The sequence below is a fragment of the Spea bombifrons genome, chromosome 3 (genome assembly GCF_027358695.1).
Source record: "Spea bombifrons isolate aSpeBom1 chromosome 3, aSpeBom1.2.pri, whole genome shotgun sequence".
NCBI classification, from domain to species: Eukaryota; Metazoa; Chordata; class Amphibia; order Anura; family Pelobatidae; genus Spea; species Spea bombifrons.
In genome coordinates this window covers 113,934,425-113,955,760 of record NC_071089.1, presented here as the reverse complement: position 1 = coordinate 113,955,760, position 21,336 = coordinate 113,934,425, and the positions used below count along the sequence as shown (strand labels likewise).

Here is a 21,336-nt window from a genome sequence, read left to right as displayed (position 1 = left end):
CCTAGGGTACCACATTTACTTTGAGGGAGCACTCTGGCCCCTATAAGTAAAATGCATATTGCAGGCACTGGAGATGGAAAATTATACGTCTGTCTCATTTTCCTCATCCCCATGGGACTTTTAAATATATAATAAAGTATAGATATAGTGTATGGAATCTAATGTACTTGGTCTGTAATAATATAGAGTACAAAGTAGCCTTTATTTTAATTAAAATATGGAATTTAAACACGCGTGGGATGGACATCCGGCTTCTGAATCTAAGAAGAGGCAAAGAACTGATTAAGGTCTTAAGAGCGTAAGAAAAATGTCAGACTCAATGGTCAGAGCGAGTCTTATCTGCCGTCACATTCTGTGTTTCTATTTACATCCAAATGGCCAGAAGCTGTTCCTACTAAAAGAGGGATAACGTTTTCACGTGTAACTGAATCCGTCGTAGGATTTCCCTGGCCTGTAGCAGCTGTTGTTTGTGCTAGACACCGGTTACAACTCGTAACACATCAATAAAGTGCCTCTTTAAAGCAGCTGGGCTGCGCATGCTGGATAGAGTATCTGCGGCCGGGAACATGCTGCAGTTTAGCAGGTGCCGTCCCTTTCACAACCAGTGCCAAGTATGATCCCTGCGAGTATTCTGTATTTAGTAATACGGACGTCATTGTTCATTTGGTGATAGATGCGCTCTCTGAAGCTATTCCTAGTTAGAGGTTTTCGTGTTCCCGCTGGCTTTGAAAGTTTTATTTGTTTGTCTACTTTTGAGCCCATACATCCCTCTGGTCCCACTGAATGGTCCCAAAAATATTGGGTGGTAAGGGTTAAAAAAAAAAAACCCCACCAGGCACTAAATTGGTGTTTCCTCGATGGCCAGGCTGAGCCTGTGGATAACCAATATCTAACATATGCATGGTTTGCGTTACTGCTTTAAAAAGAAGAAAATCTAGACATTAAAAGAGGAAAGAAGAAAAAAAGAAGCAAGAAGACAAAAAAGAAGAAAGAAGAAGAGGAAGAAGAACATGGGTTCAACCAACTATAATGGACAGTAATGATGAAGTAGCTCTTTATACACATCATAATCACCAATAAAAAAAGTCTACAGTTCTTCAGGATATCATAAAATAGCCCAAGAAGCCCTCTCCTAATTCTGTGCATGTATGTCTGAGCGCATGTTAATCCTATTGCAAAATTATATGTAATGTTATTGCTTATATCGACGCTCCCCTATTTTAACCCCTTAATGCATTGTTTTCAATGGGTTTAGGGGCCGCCCATTGTCCTTAAGGGGTTAATAGCACTACATAATCTACCGGGGCTCCATAAATAAATGTAAATGTGAAGAAAATAACCTTTTATACTTCAATTTCCTATTAAGATGCTTTTTTTCCCCACAGCAGAAAGGAGAGTGTCGTATCCTCTGTCTCCCAATGCATTGTGGGAGCCGCTGAGTGCAGACCGTTTACAAGACTTGAGAGTACGGACAATGCCCGATAAATAGTACAGAAGTCTAAATATTTCCAGTTACTTGACAGCGTGTTTGTTTTACTTGCGGTTATATTTGGAATGGTCTGAGCTAAGGCCAAAAAGTACTACTCGCCTGAAAACATAGTCATTCAAAAAAATATCCTAGCGCAGTAAGGAGACCTCTTTCATCTCCTACAAAAATAAAGGTTGTTATAATAATACGGTCTTAATAACAAAAGAGAACAAAGGGTGGGTTCTAAGTGCTTTTTTTTTCTTTGTTGGTTTAAAATGACAGTCAATGATTATTAAAAACAGAATATTCTTGATAAACGGTGAAGGCGTTGGCCCTGCGTCTAAGGAAGAGCCTAAAAGCTTTGCAATCCACTGAAAACGCACTTTCAGAGGGTTTGACGGAAACGAGCAGGAGATCACTGGGACCAACTTGAGTGAGTTCCTCAAGCGAAAAAAATCCTGCTTAACCCCTATATAATGCATTGTTTAAAAGGTGGTATTGCGTGAGTCACCTCGTTGATTGAATCGTGCAGGACCAGCTCAGTCATTCTTTGTGGAGAAACTCAGACGAGGGGTGAACTTGAGACGCTCAGTGGCAATGGTCCATCACCCCTTTTCACTCAAAGAAGCTAACGTGACCCTTGCCCTAGTGCCCAGAGCCCTAGTTATGGCTTTGGAGAAACGTACCATGGTGGGTCTACTGGTTTTAGCAAATAAACCTCAAGAATGTTGGGTGTTACATCTAATTATGGTGGACAAGCAAAATTCCACCAGTAGATGGGGAAATAGGATATGACATTTTATTACATATTAGAGGTACTTTTACAGGTGAGGTTCTCTGTGCGGCCGAGTTCACCTGCCTGTCTCAAGGTGCGCAAGATGTTCTGTTTTAGAATACCGACAATAGATGCAGACTGGTGTAGGGCAGGAGACACCTTCGATGGAGTGCATCTCCTGCCGCGCAAATAGGAGAGATTAAATGGACAGATGAATCCAATTATGAATAACATAAGATAACACATATCTCTCTCTCTCTCTCTCTCTCTCTCTCTCTCTCTATATATATATACATACACGAAGGCTAGAAGGTTTAAATGATATATTATGTATGGGGATCCGTTTGCTTTCTGTCGGGTATTCTGTGCAGAACAATCTGGCTTTCCTTTCAGGTCCGAGCTGAATAATACATACCGGATATGAAAGAGTATGCAGCCAAGACGTTACTGATGAGTGCCATCTCTGTGCTGATCTGGCCCACGGGCGCCATACTGTTATTGGAGACGGGACGTTGGCTTTCATCCATAGAAAGGTTATTATCCGCTGGGTAATAGGCAGCAGCTCTCCCTTTCTTCTTCTCTGTTTACAAAACATGAAATTAAATATAGCATGTAATTCTTTTTTAAGTATCTGCAAACAATAATAGTTATTTCCACCAAAAATCATTCATGAGCTTAAATTTGTAAATTATTGTATATATATAAAAAATATAGTGTATATAAATACACTACTATTCAAATGTTTGGGTCACTTGGCTGTTTTCATGGAAAACAAGGACATTTCTGGCTGTAACATAATCACAAAATTGTTTCTAACGATCAATTAGCCTTTTAAACTTAAACTTGGATCAGCGAACACAACGTGCCATTGGAACACAGGAGTGATGGGAGTGATAAAGGAGTGATGGGACTGATAAAGGGCCTCTGCACGCCTATGAAGAGATTCCATTAAAAATCAGCCATTTGCAGCTACAATAGTCATTTACAGCATTAACCCCGTCTGCGCTGGATTTCTGACCCATTGCATGTTATTTTAATGGACAAAATCTGTGTTTCTTTCAAAAACAGGGAAATGTTTAAGTGACCCCAAACTTTTGAATGGTAGCGTGTGTATATAAATAGGGGCAGCCAGCAAACTTTCCATCTTGACTTAAAATAAAAAATAATCAGATTTTAAGTAGATTTCTTCCATCTGCGTGCACGGCTTCAGTCATTCCTCACTGTTTTTATTACACAACTCTGGTTTATTTCAACAGCCAATTAAGTGAGAGGAAGCTCAATTAATCACTTCCTCTATTAGCGGAATGCGCTTATTAAATTTAGACGCTGGGCCATTTCCTCCTTTTGCTAGCTACAGAACAGGGCTAATTGAATTTTATAAAGGGGGGGAATGAGCAAAGATGGATCGAAAGACCCCGCCACAAGGAGCCGGCCTCTTCAGGACTTCTTTAAATACCCTTTCTTTCTTTCTTCCGACTGATTTGCCCTAAGAGAGACCTATTTGGGGTGCTAGTTGTCCCTATAATGGGGTGAATTTAGAAAAGCTTCTAAAATAGTGGATAAACGTTCAAACGTATGAAGTCCTTGTTTTGCTTCAAAGAGACGCAAAAGTTTTGAGGTTTCAGAGTGATGGTGGGAGACGGACTTTTCACAGGACATAAGTCCGAAGGATAGTCAGTCCATCTAGTCGCCCGTTTTTCTTGATGTCAGACCTTAATCACCCGTTGGTCTCATCTGGATAAAAGCCATATGCCTACCCCATGCATGACTCCTGAATCTAAGACGAGACCAACGACTGATTAAGGTTTGAGTCTTTACAGCAGGAGTGATGGGGGGGGGACTAGACGGGGGGATGGGTCTGATCTGCCGGCAGGTTCTAGGTTTCTATGGACATGGTGGGTCTTCTTCAGGTAGGGCGGCCACACTGGCCATGTTTTTTCACAACACAAGTTCTCACATTTCCCTGTGACCAGCAGGAGAAGGCGCGCAGGAGAAAGTGACTATTGGTAGCCTAAGGGGTTAATAGAGGTCTCTCCAGGATTCTTTAGCGATCGATTGTGTCAATCTATTCACTGGTTTGCTTAAAGGGACACTTCGGCCATAATGCATTCATATTTGGTGGGACTGTATGGGGACTATCCCTTTAATTGTCTTCATAAGTTTAGTTTAACCCCGTAGAGACCAGGGCTCTTTTACATCACAGGACCAGAGCATTTTTTTTTAATTTAGTGAACAAATTCTAGGGATTTTTTTTTTAAACCATATTCATAAATGGAAGACTATACTATGTAATGTATACTATGTAATTATTTTTTTATAAATAAAAACATAAAGTTTTTCCAGGTGTGTAAATTATACACAGACTAAGACGAACCAATACATTAGGTAAAGAGGAACCTGCTCGCAAGAGCTTACAATCTAAAGAATAGTGCAATATATACATATCACATGGCTCTAATTAATTTATTAAATAGTTCACTAGCATTCTGGGGGGGTTTTGTTTGTTTGTCTGATTGTTTTTTTTTTTAAAGGTTCAGTCCCATAAAAACTACACGGTGGCAACGTAGTCAGTACTGGTGGATCACATGTTATTTAAGAATTAAGAATGCCCTGAAAAAATATAAACGAGGCAAAATGTTACATGATTCAACAATACCGGGAGCCATGCTAACACTGCGTTTGGTCATCAAAGTGTTAAACGCAGCAGAGTAGGTTCAAGAGCCCCCTTAAACCCCGAACGTTCCCCTATTTGCGGGTACTTGTCACAAGTATTTGTTCAATTCCATTTAAGTCCCACCGAGAAGGGGTGTATAGGGTTTCACAGGCGTGTCGAGAGGCCGCCGCTATGCGTAATAATAACTTATAGTCTGGGTTCGGGGGGGGGGGGTATAAAGTCTTCGAGGTACAAGGAGATCGGAGGCTCGGACATTATTTACAAAGAGAAATATCGCCCCGGCCGGTGTAAGCGATCCCCGCCCCGTGACAGCAGCTCGGGGATCGTTAGTAAATAGATTCACCTCTGGATATTTAAAGATACGGAATAAGGTTTTAGGCTGGAATGTATCCTGGTGGGAACGCCATAAACACCCAAGCCAGAACGCGCCAGCGGGGGCTTTACGCATAACCTAGGGGAGGAAATAGTATATGTTTTACGTTCTTATGGATGCTTGTCACGCGGGTAAAACATTTGCTGCCGTTTGCTACTAGCGACTAAAGTTAGAAATGACAGATTTCCTACAAAATAATTCTCCTTATTCAATAACGATGTGTACTTTGTCCTTTGCTAGGAAGAAAGGCAGAGGTGGGTATTTTTGGGGTGTATTCACTAAACTGGGTGTTTTCTAACTCCCCGACCACACAGAAATGTTTAGGGGGCATACGATGGCTGGCGTGTCCTTTTAATGGGTTGCTTTAATATAAAATCACAATTCTGCTCACACTATTACAGCTTTATTCTGCATCCATTTTTAAACCGCAGTTTGGGAAAGGTAAGATTTCTGCAGTCTGTCCATCATGACTGGATCCTTTAAGTGCTCTGCTCAAGGGCTTTTTAAGCGATGTCAAAGTACATCCACATTTCTAAGATGTACACAAAGCAAATAAAACACCAGATTGCCATCCATTTGAAGACCACAACCGGAAAAATAAAATAAATCCGGAATTTCGGGGGTGTTGGCAGCTATGATCTCTCTTTCTGATAGATAAAGTGTGCAGTATTCTTTGATACTGTCCTCCCAGGCTCTGCGCTTAGAAACATAGAATGTGATGGCAGATACGAACCACTCTGCCCATACTCCTACAGAATTAGCCCCTACCACTTCTGCTGGCACTTCTGTTCCACGTATCTACCGCCCTCTGATAGCAGGTGACGCAGTATTACGGTACCTTGCAGTGTGCGCTCGCTTATAAACGCGGGATCGGGGAAGAATGCTCCATCTCCAATAACATTGCGGTCAAAAGCCCCTGACTGCCGCGGGAAGTGAGTCTGCAGCGTTCCGGGGTAGTTTGCTGATTTTGGCTGAGTTTCAGAAAGCAGTTTCTTTGGAACTAGAAGGAAGTAGAAATAAAACATTTTAAGGTTCCATTCAATAAATGTGTTTGGTTTACTGCGTCGGTCGAGATAAGAAAAATACGTTGCGGTCATATGAAAGGATTTGGAAATCCCAGTAAAATTGGTTTCCGTTGCCTAAAAATGATTATCTTACATTAACCAATTGTGTGTTAAAATGCTCTTGTTTTACCTTAAAAAAAGAACATTCAGGGGATTTAAAAAAAATACAAAATACATTTAAATAAAAGGTTAACGAGTATAGATTTTCTCACAGGCGGAAGGATTTTTTTTTTCTTTTTTCAGGTGAAAGGCTCATTTTACATTTCTTTCTTCTGTAAACATTCCATATAATATCATAGCTTCCAACAGGTCGCAGGTTGTCGGGCAAAGTCCCGCTGTCCTGGGCAGATGGAAAAGGACCCTTATCTGCTCTGATATGAAGGTTTTGGGTCACTAACAGGTTTTTTTTTCTTTTTCTGTAGATCTGCAATTCCACATACAACCACCAGGGCGTCATGACGCTCTCACTGGATCCTTTATATGCTCAATCTATGGATTTTCTAAATGTATTTGGGGCTTGTATATTATTTAACCATTAGGCTGCACTTGCCCCTCTGGGGTTATGAGTTGCCCCACATGCCCTGGTAAATAATAATAATAATATTAATAAAAATAATAATAAAATATACATTCATGCTCTTACGTAAGGAATGTTTTTCCCTATGACTCAATATAATTTTTTTTTGCTGGATTGATGTGGTCAAACCAGTTGCCCCAGGGGCACCGCTGCCACGCATGATGTACTCACAAACACTCTAATATAACCGAAAATGAGAAAACCTTCTATTCGTTTTCCATTTACAATATTTTAACATCTGAAAAGTTCTAACGTCAGATTTTCTTCCAGCGTCTCTGTGGTTTTTAAACTCAGTCCTTTGGAAACCCCGACCGCACCAAATTACGGCCCACGCCACACAATACCCTCTTTGTCTACATGCTGTATAAATTTTATTTTTTGGTAACTACGCAAGAATCCTTAAAACGTATTATGCCTGTGATTTTCAGGACAAATGGGTATAAAACGAAGGTGGTTTGGGGATAAAGTGAAAAACGTGAATTATTTATATATTTTGCACGCCATGGCATTCCTTTAAATGACGTTTAAGCGGCAAGTATTGTCCTGGAAGCCACAAAAAGTACTTTAATTCATTCTTAATTAGTAGGGCTGTCAGAGACCGTAAGCTGTCCCTTTAATACATTGTATTTTAAAGGTGCTGTTCCACCTACGTGCTAAATATAACAGTTTTGGAACTAAATGCATTGGAAACATCATTACTTCAACTGTTAAATGCCCAAATCCTTCCCAGAAATAATTCTTTAATCGTGTAAAATCCTGTCTCATAATCAGTCATTTTTGCTGGGAACCCGGAATTGTCATGTGACACAAGAACAGGTGCTAATGAGCTGCTGTCGTAGAAATTCAGGGAGGGGGGGGGGCTTGAAAAAAAATTGTTTCTAAGCGGAAAAAAAATAGAAGAAAATAATTTAATGTCAGATCTGCTAACATTGATTTTGGTTCACATGCTAGAGAGTGCAAGTAACATTAAAAGTAAAACGGCGCCTCCAAAAAGTATACCTAGTTCTGGAATTCCGACAGATATAAATAAGAAAAAAAAACATTTACAAAGCAGCTAAGCTTTAACATGAATTAGAACGTCAGCAACTAACAAACGTACCAGAAGTTCAGAACACAAGAAACTGCAAGACATCACTCATTTTGTGGGGCGATCTCTAATAATTTACGACGCTGGATTCTGCCGGAGGATCCCACCATCTATCACTGCTCAGCAGAAGAAAGCCCCCTCTCTTACTTTACGGTTGGTTAAGAGAGCATGTTACAGAAAGGCTATTGTTTAAAGTCCCAAAGTATCATCCAAACCGATGTATGTGCCATGATCATAACAATTCCTTTTACTCGCCACCCACTGGAGACCACCAACTGTGTGGGTTGCGAGAACCCACCCAAACATTTCATTGATAGACAGCAAGGGAAAGAAAGTTTAAAGGGAATGTTTACCGTTCCCGAAAGCCCCACTAAAGAAGAATTAAAGTGCTCTGTGGGTAACCCTAACCCCCCTGTGAGTACTTTAATATGTATTCATTCAAAATGCACAAAAAAAAAAGATTTATCAGATGTAGAAGATGGTATGACCATCCTTGACACTGATTGGCTGCTTCAAGCAACCAATCAGTGGTAAGAAAGTGCTCCCGCTGAAATAAATGGAGTATGGGGTCTGAATAGACCCCAGCAGCGCTCACCGAACCAGCGCTGCACCTGATTGGGGGTAAGTATGTTCCATGGAAGACGTGTTCTTGCGTGGAAAATGACCGGGGGGTTGGGGGTAGGGGCAATTTGGGGGTTTTCTGCAGATGGCTGGAGTATCCCCTTAACTCTCTTGGGTAACATTATACCCGGTTCCTGTTGCTGTCCATGGGATGTCAGCAAACGCTTTTCTATTTTCGGCATCGGCATGGGATTATGAATACTATCCCCCCGTGTTTGTCAACTGTTCGCCCAAAGAGATTTTGTAAATGAGTTGAAACACGTGGTTTGCATTACAAAAACGCCGGAGTAAAAAGTTTTATCTTAATTGCCATGCGCGAGGCACAAAGCTGAAACGGGCAGCCATCTGATTAGCATCCTAATGACTGCCTTCAAAGACAAACAAGGATTTCCAATCATTGGCTCCACCGTTTTTAAGGTATGACTAAAAGGGTTAAAAGTTAAAACTTTTTACCCTCCTCCAAAAAAGTGCAGAAAGTCCAAGTTGTCTGTAGCAATTTGTGTTGATTGCCGTGACATATACAGTATATCACATGGCTGCTCTTGACATCACAACGCATGAAAAATTCCCCAAAATTGCCCCCCCCGTCCGATTTTGTGCTCCTCAATGGATACCTATAGGTATCAAAAATACCCCGAAGGACGGCACCACTTTGGAAGAGTTGGCATTCGTTAAGCATTATTTCTCTCTTCATTATCGAATTATTTAATAGACCGCTTCATGTTGAGTGTTAAGGCTACCTTTAACAATACAGCAATTTATCACTGAGCGGCGTTAATAACTGTCGATCTGTTTCCTAAATCCTGGAACATCCTGGGAAATGTTCTGCGGCTCACCTTACTTAGTTGTAACAGCTGCTGCCGTCAGGAAGGCCATTGTCTGGACAGCGGGCGTTCGGGAGTTAGTGATGGATGAAGGACAGGAATTAGCGACTTTGTGGTTAATATTCCGCTCTTTAAAGTAATCGCTTGCTTTGCGACCCTTGAACCTGAAATGTCACTTCCACTATTTGATCTTTTTCAGGGTCTTTCATTATAGTCAGTAGGATATACTGAGGCTTAACACAGAAATCTTTATGTCCACTTCAAATTGGCCCAATTGGTGACAGCGTGAATTTTCATCTTGATCACATGATCACTATGATTATTCTTCTAATACCTCATATTATAACTATTAGAACTACTCTTCTATACCAAAACTCCAGACGGTAAACATAGTAAGCCGGCGTCGTACTTTTTGCACCCAAAATGCTGATTTATGTTATAAATTGAGGCAAATTAAAAGCAATTGCCGCAAAAGACAATAATTCCTCGAAAGAATTCCTTTTGGAAGAATGGTGTCTTTGTGGCAATCGTCCAGCGGCAGAACCTGAAGTGCCGCGGTTTCCTGTCTGTGTTTCTTTCATGAGAAGGGCCTTTCTCGGCCTCATGGCCAGGAGACAAACGGACCTTGAACGGACACCACAATCACCATAAAGCCCTTCCTATCGTACGACCGGCGTATAAAAAGCTATGTTGTGGTAACATTTTGTAAAAGGAAGTTGTCAGCGCATTCATTAGCAAAAAAAAATGCCCGACCTCTGGCAAAAGAGGAGTCTTGCAACAGATGGGGGGAAAAAAATCCAAGACCATGTCAACGGCAAATGACCTTGATTGACCGGGTCGATCCACGGGTGTTAACAGAACGAAACTTGCTTAGAAATTCCATAAAGGAAGTGTCACAGTTTTCTTACATTAACAGCTACAGTAGTTGATTTTTGAATAAGGACTCCAATCAACTTTGTCTTTTGATTAATATGCAGACAACCGACTTCGGGATAGAGAGCCCCTCTTTGGCACCTTAATCACTGTGTCCCGCTTTTCTCCCCAATTGCCCTATTTTATAGGAATGTTTTGTGCGTCTGATTGTATCACTGTGTGTTATAGCCCTAAAAGTCTAACATGTATTGAAAAAGCAGAAAATATAATAAAATATAGGGGCCGGGTCAGGGCCGGCCCAAGACATAATGCCGCCTGGGGTGAAGTTTAAAATGCCACAAGAGGGGGAACAATGAATTTGCTACCCATATGTTATGATAGAGGTCCCTGCTTGAATGCAGGTGACTCAATGAAGTGTATCTTTAAATAATGACAAGTCAAGGTTTCCATGATGACCGGTATTAGAGCCACTTGGAGAGTCACTACACAGAATCTTCACGATGGTCTCTTGAAGGGTATATATTTTAAGAGTCTCAGGGCCAGCTCGTTTAGAAAGTTCCGCGGTATAAATATTAGGAGTGAATATTTTTTCCGAGCTCATTTGCACATATAATGCATACAACAGTTGTGTCTTCCTGGATAACGGGTACTGTTAGTCTCTTAAATGTAACATATAAAATATTCCTTGCATTCCAGATTCCCCGGAACTCTGAAATTTCCATCATAAAGTAACACATCAGTAGACAGAAGGCCATTAAAGGGTGTTGCGTTCTCATGAGCCAAAGCTTGTGATCGGTTTGTACGAGGCCTACTTGTTAATGCATATTACTGCTGACTCAATGGCTTCGCTTAAAGTGCCAGCACAAGCTGCCGGCTTTGGATAGGTGCCACCGTCAGTCCGATTTCCACATTACTTTGGCACGGACTCCGCTATTGTGGAGGCTTTTGCAGGGCACAGGAGGATAAGACGGATTATTACAATAAAACTGTCAACTATTCTGAGTATAAATACCCTAAAGGGCCGCGACGTTGATAAACACACTTATATATAAAAAATGAAAGAAAACATGACGTTTGGGGGAAAACTCTTCTAAATTATGATTAACGCTATGATGTTATGTAATGCTGTTGGATTCTATTAAGATTTTTTCGGACGACCGGTATGAAGTTATGATGAAATCTCCAATGCTGATGCCCTATTGTCCTCGTGCCCAGTTGCTGTTGGAGGTCTTCACCGTCTCCAGTGGTGAGCACAGGTGGCTCCAGCAATGGTTTTTCTACCAAAATAACCACCCGTGTCCTTTGAGAGAAAACTTCAAATGCTGGAGAAGATCAGCATGGAGTTCTCCATAGTGTCCAAACCAGCGGCGTATTCTGGTTTAGGCTGACTAGGGTGGCAGTTCCGTGGGTGTCGAAGCTGAGGGCAGATCGCCTATTAGGTCATCTGGCTTGCCAGCGCCATTGCTCTATGACCCGGCTTGGGAGATCAGAGATGAAAATACAGCACAGGTAGCATAGAGGACGGCGGCTGCGGAGGTCAGTGGTGGGGGCGGCTGGGGTGCTGTCCTGGGCCAAGCCTAGATAATAAAACTTGTGCCAATATCAGACATGTAGTGGAGAGTTTATATTTATCATATCATATTATAACGTATCATTAACATGTCTAGCTACATTAAAAAGTTGGGTATGACGGTAGAAGGGTACGGATTTCGCTTGGTCTCATATGACAGGCCATCAAATTGTGCTGGAAATACTTTTCATCGTTCAAAAAGTTCTTTAGAACATACTGACCAATTCTAATGAAAAACACTTAATTCTGCGTTGCCCCCCCTTCAATGCAGAATCCTTATCTTTACATACTGGAATGTTACACAAAGTAAATACTTTACTGTAACTGATGATTCATCCAATTAGCCGGCATGTCGTAGGTTTTGGATGCTGATTAAACCAACATTTTTTTGTTCCAGGAATAATTAGGACCGATTCAAACGTTTCCCGTAACATCGCATGCGTAATAATAATACTCACTATTTTACATTTGACAGATGGGTGAATATTAAACAAGTGCAACAAAAACATGACATACTGTATATAACCTTTATACTTCTACAGTACTGGCTACGTATATATATATATATGTTAATAACATTTTATTATAACAATTACTGTTACTATTACTCATTCCGGTTAAGTTCCGTCTTTTCTAGCACTCCCACTTGGTGTATAATATATATTGTGACATCCATATACATACTTTGGGACAATTTATATTGTACAGGTAATGTTCGGAGGAGGCAGGTATTCCTTTAATGCAACGCCTGCTTTTGTCCATCTGTCCCAGGAATGTCTTTTTCCTGTTCCATTATTCCATTCACATTTGGATAACATCGGAGGCCTGCGGGGGGCCGGAGACTCCTTCTGCCTCGGATATTAGAGACACGGCCTTCGCTGCGTGCCACCGGGCAGATCGTAATGTCCCATTCGCATGGATAGATACAGAATAACATATCGGCAACGACACAGCTCACCAGAGCAACGCCGGCAGTCTACCTACAAACCATCAACCGGAAAATGACTATTTTAGTTATTTATTTATACGCCGGGACTAATAAAATTAAGAGATTATGAGAAATTTATCATAAGAATGTAAACATGAAATTATAGATATTATTTTAACCCTTTGGATGATGAAGGTAGGCAATGCTTCAAACAAGGTCAAAAGAGGCTTCTGAAATTTAATATTCCGATTCCAATCAATCACACAAGTCATTACCGGGGGCTGCATAACCCGGGGGTCTTGTCGGTGGCGTGAGAGAATCGGTGTGAAAAGGTCCAAAGTCGGGGGGGGGGAGGGTGATGTCTATAGACTCTGCATTCAGATATATATTAAAGTGGAACTGTTGCTTTAACAACGTCCATATTTTACAGTTTAGTTTATTAAATTAATCCATGTAATCGTGTGTTATAAATGTAAATAAGCGATATTTTGTGACACCCGAACTGGTAGAAGGTGATCTGCTCAGACAGCATATGTAAGGACGTTGTAAGAAGAAAGGTAGGACTTCAGACAGGCCCCGGACCGGCCATCGGGCAAACCGGGACAACCCTTCTCTTTAATTACAATTTTATACGAAAAGGCAGAGAACCACGACTAATTAATTACCCCTTTACGAACTACAAAGTCTCAGCCATTTCACGTTCCGATTCTGTCACCTGTATGATGTCACAGTTCTTGGCCGATATCTACCAATCTACAGCCACACACAATAAATGGGACATCTGCCAAGACAGTCAACAGTTTGGGAAATTCGGGACTGTTGGTAGCTATCTATCACCCACGGTTCAAAGTGGTCCTTGTTTTAATAGTATTTTACATCACAAAATGTTCAATAAACTTTAAATAGATTTGTCGCCCACGCGTACAGCCGGTGACCTCGGTCAGCATTGTGAAACTCCAGTGATGCGTCCGCATAATCCTTCCCTTCTCCTCCAATCTCCAGAGCGCTTTGTACGAAGGTCTCGTATGATGGCTTTGCAAAAGAAAACAGCCTTTTAACACACTGACGGGGCTCTCTGACCGAGGATTACAGCCCCGTGAGCTAATTACTGTATTTAAAGAAAATAAACACTCGGTGCTTCGTATATTAACACAGCTGTGACCGGTGAAATATGATCACTAGTGGATCTTCTGCTGTGTGCACCATATCCAGACTACGGCTATTGCCCGACGATGTAGGGCAGAGTCATAACTACCAAGTGTCCCTTTAAAGGAGGACCAGTCCTTCTTTGGAACGGAAGAAGAGTTTGTGGGGGCTGGGGAATCGAAGGATACCCCATGTGCGCATGTGTAGATATGCATTCTTTGGTGGGGATCCCGCTGAAGACTTTATATATAGTACTTTACATGTTCATATACACACACGCGCGCATACACACCCCAAAGCCACATAAAAAGTCCCAGTAAAGCCCCCCACCGGCCACGCCGTTAACCACACCTTGTAAAACATAAATGTCCGTCTTTGGCCATTTGAAATGTTGGCAGGTAAGCCAAACGCTGCTTCAGATATCATGTATAATAAGTGTCTAAGACACGCCAATGATTTCATATGTTTGTATAAGAAGAATGGGTAACCTTTAGCCGAGAGTGAAGCGCGGTACAGAGCTGTCACGCAGGGAGTCTGTCTTAGAATGCAGACAGTTTTCCCACGTATTCTCTACATAATTACACCTCATAGAACTGACACCCTGACAATGATTTCACCGATAAGTACAATGCGTTCCCTGTGTGACGAATGCAATTATCCATCGGAGGGTAAACAGCGATACCAGTAATCGCTGCCGACTTCATCAACCCCACAAGCTCCCGCGAGACAATATCAGAGATCAGAAAAGCCAGAACGACCAGATACATTAACAGTGTGAGTTATAGATATTAGATAATGACACCACAGCATACATGTGTATATATATATCATGATTTATTCATTTTTAGTAAAAAAATGAACTATGTTATTTAAGATTTTTTATTTAACGTTACATTCAAGAATCATAATTGCAGTATTATATATATATAAAAAATGAAAGTCATACAGTAATCTACGCAGAATATGTTGACAATAACAATTATGGGGGCTTCATGTCCAACGTGTATGAGTCTCACCAAAAAAAATGACAATTAACCGTCGCATTTCACTATATATATATATATATATATAGATATATATAAAAAATGCCATAAGAGCGATATTCAGCATTACGCCTGATTTATGCTTGCTATATGCGTCTCCCCCATACTAGAAGGCGGTCCGTTCTCATATATATACGAAGGCATTTGCGTATTAACGCATAATTCAAGACACTTTAAAGTTAACTATGCATTATACAGGGCAATCACTGGGGTTTGCCCTTCATGATGGGTAGTAAAGTCAAGGAGTCCAAACTCGCCTGCAAACTCTCTCCTTTTAGTGAATAAACCCCATAGGATTTGGTCAAAGACAAGGTCACAATATATCGTTATTATTTATTGTTTTCTATAGCGCCATCATATTCCGTAGCCCTGTACAATCTATATGTTCATTGGTAGTTAACCCCTGAATGACCACAACCTTTGACAACAAAAAGAATTGTAAGTGGCCCAACTACAAGGGGTTAATGAAATTGAATAAAAGATGTATTATTATTTTTTCACTTTTTTAGACATTATTATTAATCGCACTGTATTAATTGACGCAATATAATTGTACTCTCTAGTATGCTAAGCAAGAAAACCTCACGGATCTCTTATTTAGTTTTTTTGTCGGAAGGTTTAATCACAAAACACAACAAGATTTTTTTTTAGTGTATATGGCAACAACCTATCAGTGCTTGTCTCTGTGCCATTATTAAGTCATCACTGGCTATTAAGTGTTTAGCTGGTCCCTTTAACATGCAGAGGGGGTGAGAAATCCAGGTACTAGAGGGTCATAAATATTTACAATACGGCAATGTTTATGAGCAATTGACCATAATTTACAGTGTTTTTAAACGAGAGTCAATGAGGAAAAAAATGAAAGGCCGGGGTAATTATTTTACGACATCAGTGATTTCACAAGAATACGAGTTTCTCTGCCTCTGAAAAGCAAAACCACAGTGAATGGCGCTAAAAGGGCGCCTCGGTCCGTTTGATCCCCGGCTGGCGGGAAATTGTCGGCTCTTTTAATGTTTATCATTTAATGGGATTAACTGGTATCTACAGAAGGGAAATGATCTGTTCCGTCTCAGTTTATATTGGCAAAAAAATATACAATCCATTGTGTTAACGTGTATAGTTTCCCATGGGAACCGAATACCGAGGGGTGAAGGAGTCTGCAGCTCATGGGCCAACCATTATTTGAGGTGGACAGAGGACTTTCACTGCTGTACCCACTGGCCCGTGGACCCTTGAGAAGAAAAGAGGGTGGAAGAAAGGAAGCAAACCATTTTAATCTCTAGAGAGTATGGGGGTAGGCAGAGCTCCAACTGGGAATAACAAGGCGGCCCCGGCACTTTAAGGCCAGCGGTCTCCCAATGACGTCCGACGGCTGGAGATGCGCAGCCGCACGTTACGTTTTTCAGGTCATGTAACGCACGTGCACGTATGCCCCTCGGGTATCAATATGAATGCACGTTTATGACACCAAGGGCGGTCAGAATAATCTGGATTAAACATTCAGTGGATTCCAAAGCTTTACAGCCCTTACTGAGAAACAAGCCCCTCTATGTATTTATAGAAACCACGACACTTCTTATCACAATAGTAACCTGATAAAAATGGTTCTATTATAATTTTTTGGAAAATAGCCCCTGAACTGCTAACTGCGTGTAAATAATGGACTATATTGTTTTTAATCGACTGGTCTATATGACGGTATTAACACTGTTTCTAAAAAGAACCCATTAGTGGTTAAAGGGGTCACCATCTTATCAGGGCAGGCTTGCACCGGCGACCGGATCAATGTACGCAACCAAAAGAAGTTTTGTAAAAAAAAATTCATTTTCTGTTTCGATAACTTTTCACAAAATATGATTTTATTAACAGCTGAGGTTTGTAGGAGTATAGGTGCTTCCGCTCAGACTATAGTGGAAGGGGCTTCATTAGCATAAGCAGGACTTCATTAGCATAAACAGGACTTCATTAGCATAAGCAGGACTTCGTTAGCATTGCCAGAAAGAATCAGCTCAGTGCGGTGTTTGGGGTGTTACCGAAACTGCATACAATGGCTGCCTCCAGATATGCCGGTAAAGTTAATGAAAATTAGGTGAATTAATTCTGATTTTGCGTGCAAATTATTTGTTCACGAGGCTTCCTCTTTAATCCTAAACTGACCAATTTCCCTCTCCTGCCAGGGAACAGAATTAACAGTCAACTAAAATTGTAACCATCTTGGATGCAAATAAATTAGCGACATATTGGTAATTAAATTGTTATGGAGAAGATGTGATGTCATTTAATTTTATCACCCCCGTTGTTGTTATTTGCACGACAGAAACAATGTGCTATCAAGCCGATGACACGTTTTATTAAACATTTCCTAGCCTGCAACACATTTTCCATCCTCCAAACGCTCTTCAGACCCTGAGAACGTAGGAACTGAGCCTAACCATTCATCAATACTCCTAACCAACTTCCAGCAATCTGCCCTTCCCCCAACACAATGGAGGGAGGTACCAAAAAAATTAAAAATAAATATAATATGTCAAACTAATTAACATATTTACTTGGCATCAGCTTGCTCAAAATAACTCTAAAATCAAAAGCGGAAATGTATTTTGTCGTCGCAAAATTTTAGAATTTTTATTAACACTATTGTATGACAAATTTATTTCCAACATAGAAAAAAAAATGGTCCCACCATTAATTTTAAATTAAACAAAAATTACTTACAAAAATATATATATACAAGATGTATTAATTATGTAATAGCTGGAAGAAGAAAAAAAAACTGGTCTGATACATAAATTGATTTAACAAAGTACAGGAGGGAAGTTCACTGGAAAGGAGGAGAAATGTTAGAACAAGCGGTCATGATCTGAGACTAGAGGGTCAGAGGCTTAGATGGAATGTAAGGAGGTTTCACGTTAATGATGGGATGGCAGATAAGTGGATCGGACTCCCGGCAGATAAGTGGATCGGACCCCCAGCAGAAGTGGTAAAGGGTAATACAGTGAGGGGATTTAAACATGCATGGCATACGGCTCCTGAATCTAAGACGAGACCAACGACTGATTAGGGTCTGATCCTTTACAGCGGGAGAAACGGGCGACTTGACGGGCCGAATGGGTCTGATCTCCCGTCACATTCTATGTGTCTATCATATATCTGTATCGCACATTCCGCACTCCTGAAAGCAGTAATTATGTCTATGCGGCTTGTTTCCCTGTAATATATTATATATTATACACCCGCTGTGGTATACCGGTGTCCTGCAGCCTATGTGTTTTATCCAGATTCCCCCGCAGCAAGAACTGCTCCCCGACCGGCTACGCAAACAGATTTATGTCAACAAAGCAGCGCACAGAAGGGGAGGGTCAGCGCAGAGAATGATTGATTTAAGAGCAACACCGGTCTTGCTTTTAATTCATAGCTCTTTGTTTCCTGTTCTTTATTTGTGTTCCCGAATTTAAGGCAGAGGTGAGCCCTTTCTGGGGGGGGGCTCACTTTGCAAGAGGGACGTGTAAACTAAACATGCTTAAAATTTTTAATTATTACCGGTCGCTGCAGATATACTGTCAAATGTCAACTTTTTAAAAAAATTAATAAATAAATAAACTCTCAAAATTCTGTGCTGGCCGACAAAATAAAAATCTGACTTTATAATACAGCGCTTCAGAATATGATGGCGCTATAAAAATCTAGAAACGATAATATCTCCTGGATGCATCACTTAGAGGTGCTGTTCCACTTGGATAAAACATGATTTGCTCTAGTAAGACTTGAAAATTAAACCAAAGCAGATCTGACACTCAATATCTTCCTCTCTGAAACTTTAATCACACAAAAACATAGAAAAGGAGAAAGTCTTATATTTGGAGGAAAGAAAATATATATATATATTTGAAAGAAGGAGAAAGTCTTGGGTGTTTATGAGGCTCTTGCTTAATGTTAAACACACTGATTGGGCATGGACTGATTTTTTAACAATAAAAAAAGATATCAATAAAGTCTTTAGGCAGCGATCTGTCCATGGAGCAGGCAGCTTTATACGGCTGCTTGCAACCATGATAACAGATTCTGGTGGGGGGGCATTAATGTGCTTGTATGCGGCCAGCTAATGTATTATAAGAAACTTTCTGTAGATCAAGAATCTGTTTTCTGTTATATTCTGTATGCGTGTTCTTCGAAAGCGATCTCAAAGGCAACGTTTTCCACCCAAAAAGAAATGGCTTCCAATATCCTGCTTATTAGTGGATGCAGAGCTTGCATGCTCTCGCAAACAAAATAATAAATGATATTTATTATCAGCATTCACTATCTCATTGCAAATGTTCATTTAAATGTTGCTCATAAAGGCTTAGCTTTTAAATGTAAGAATTAAGCAGGTCTGCCATTGTATTATTAAAAATATTATTAAAAACTTTTCATATTCCGGGGCAACAGCCTATCAGTGCCAGCGGTTGCAAAATTTCAATTAATGAAAGAATTATTTCTGACAAAGGTATAGACATTAAATGTTACGAGGAATAATGCTCCTAAGACTGAATTTAGTTATAAAAGTGTTAAATTTAGCAGAGTAGACTAAGAATTTTACTCTCTTTATAACCTTATTAAGATTTAACCTTTTTGTTGCCAAAGAGGCAACTTAGATTATATGCGAAGGATTTTTCTAAGGTGCGGTCTCTTTTATTTAAATATTGGCTGCCTGAACAAAGACACTCTGCACCCCCCAACCACAGAAACGCTTCCAATAAAATCAAAGCAGTCTGGCCTGGCGCTTGGCTTTGCAGCTTTAGGGCACAGCTGTTGGGCCTGTCTGCATTTTAAACAAAAAATTAAACCAAAAGTCTAATTTAGTTATTTTTTATTTTTTTTTTAACTATAGCAGAAAAAACGTAGAAAAGTTACAGTTGTTGTAATTATTGTAGTTTTTTTTTTAGGTAGTTCCATAAATTCATTACAATTAATATTACAATATTTCAAGTGATATTAAAAAAAAACACTATTTACAAAATCAAGGGACAGTTTAATGTCAAAGTGCATAAGAAAACACTTTATGAGTCGTTTAATGTGCATTCTTTAAAAAAAAAAAAAAAAAGCACTTACCCTATACAGCCTATACAGTAGCTACAGCCCTGCTGCAGCAGCTGCCCTCTACCTCCATGATCCAATGATTCTTTCCACTGATTGGCTGATTCCAAAAGGGAAGCCACTGAAATCAATGGGAGCACTTTTAGCGCATGTGCATGGCGCTATGAACAGCCTTCATGAAGCCAACGCTGGACTTAAAGTATGCATGGAGATGGCGTTTGGCTGAACACACACCTCCTGCACGGAAATTAGAGGGGGAGGGTTGGGGGAAAGGGGCAAATATACATGGACAGATTCTGCAGAAAGATGGACACCACCGGCCTTGTCCTCCTATTGGCTTGCACCAAAAATACTGCTCGGCCAATAGAAAAACAAGGCTCATTGACAACTTCTAGAAACAGCGCGAGGCACGGAGATTCAGGAACGGATGTTCTGTCTAAAAATGAAAGAATTCTCAAGTATTAATTTTACTTTTCTGCAATAACAGAAGAACGATGGAGGAGACGACGCGATATCCAGTTTGTCTATTCCCGCAGAAATGAAAGCCAAGCCCACGTTGTCTGTGATTTAGCCACTTATTATACAATTAAACTGTTTAAATGTTTCAAAATCGAAGGCTTTTAATTGCACCGGAGCAGAAATCCTACTTTATCGCGTACAAGGAACCTTTATTTAAATGGTCACAACCGGTAACACGGCCCCTAGGATCAAAGTAGAAAAGCTTTTTAAGTAAAATGAAAGAGGAGATGTTTACAGACCATAAAGGGACTCCGGTTAATAATAACCACCTCGGCTTTGTTACGGACCAGCTGTATTTATTAAAATTGTTTAACTGTCTGAGCGCTTGCACTATTAATACATGATTACTTTACAGAAGGGGTGGTTGATGAGCGGAATAGCCTCCCAGCAGACGTGCCAGAGGTTAATACAGTTAACATGCATGGGATAGACATACGGCTAGACGGACTAGACGGGCCGAATGGGTCTGATAAGGGTTGTACTCGAAGGGTTAAAGGCGAGAGGGGACAGAGGCGACTAGTCCTTATTTAATTGCAAAGCTGCCTATGAATTATAATCAGTGTCGGAAAAACCCACAGTAAGACTTAGAGGTCTCCACAGCCTCCAGGCCGCTGACATTGAGTAACTGCTCAATTTCTGCCCATAACTGACATGTCTGTCCACAAGCCTCAGGATATCCCCGCTAAAGAGTAGTCAGGCAGTCATTACTGTCAGAAAG

At 40.6% G+C, this 21,336-nt stretch overlaps 1 protein-coding gene across 2 annotated transcripts in view; it reads right to left on the bottom strand.

The window, feature by feature from the left end:
• Nucleotides 1-21,336, bottom strand: part of EVA1A (eva-1 homolog A, regulator of programmed cell death) — a 118,659-nt gene that overhangs the window by 3,833 nt on the left and 93,490 nt on the right. For both annotated transcript variants that reach the window (XM_053459977.1, XM_053459976.1), the window contains 2 exons: nt 6,129-6,290; nt 2,659-2,823 (listed from right to left, as the gene is read on the bottom strand). In XM_053459977.1, coding sequence (XP_053315952.1) covers nt 2,659-2,823; nt 6,129-6,290 — 327 coding nt within the window. The remainder of the gene's footprint in view (nt 1-2,658; nt 2,824-6,128; nt 6,291-21,336) is intronic.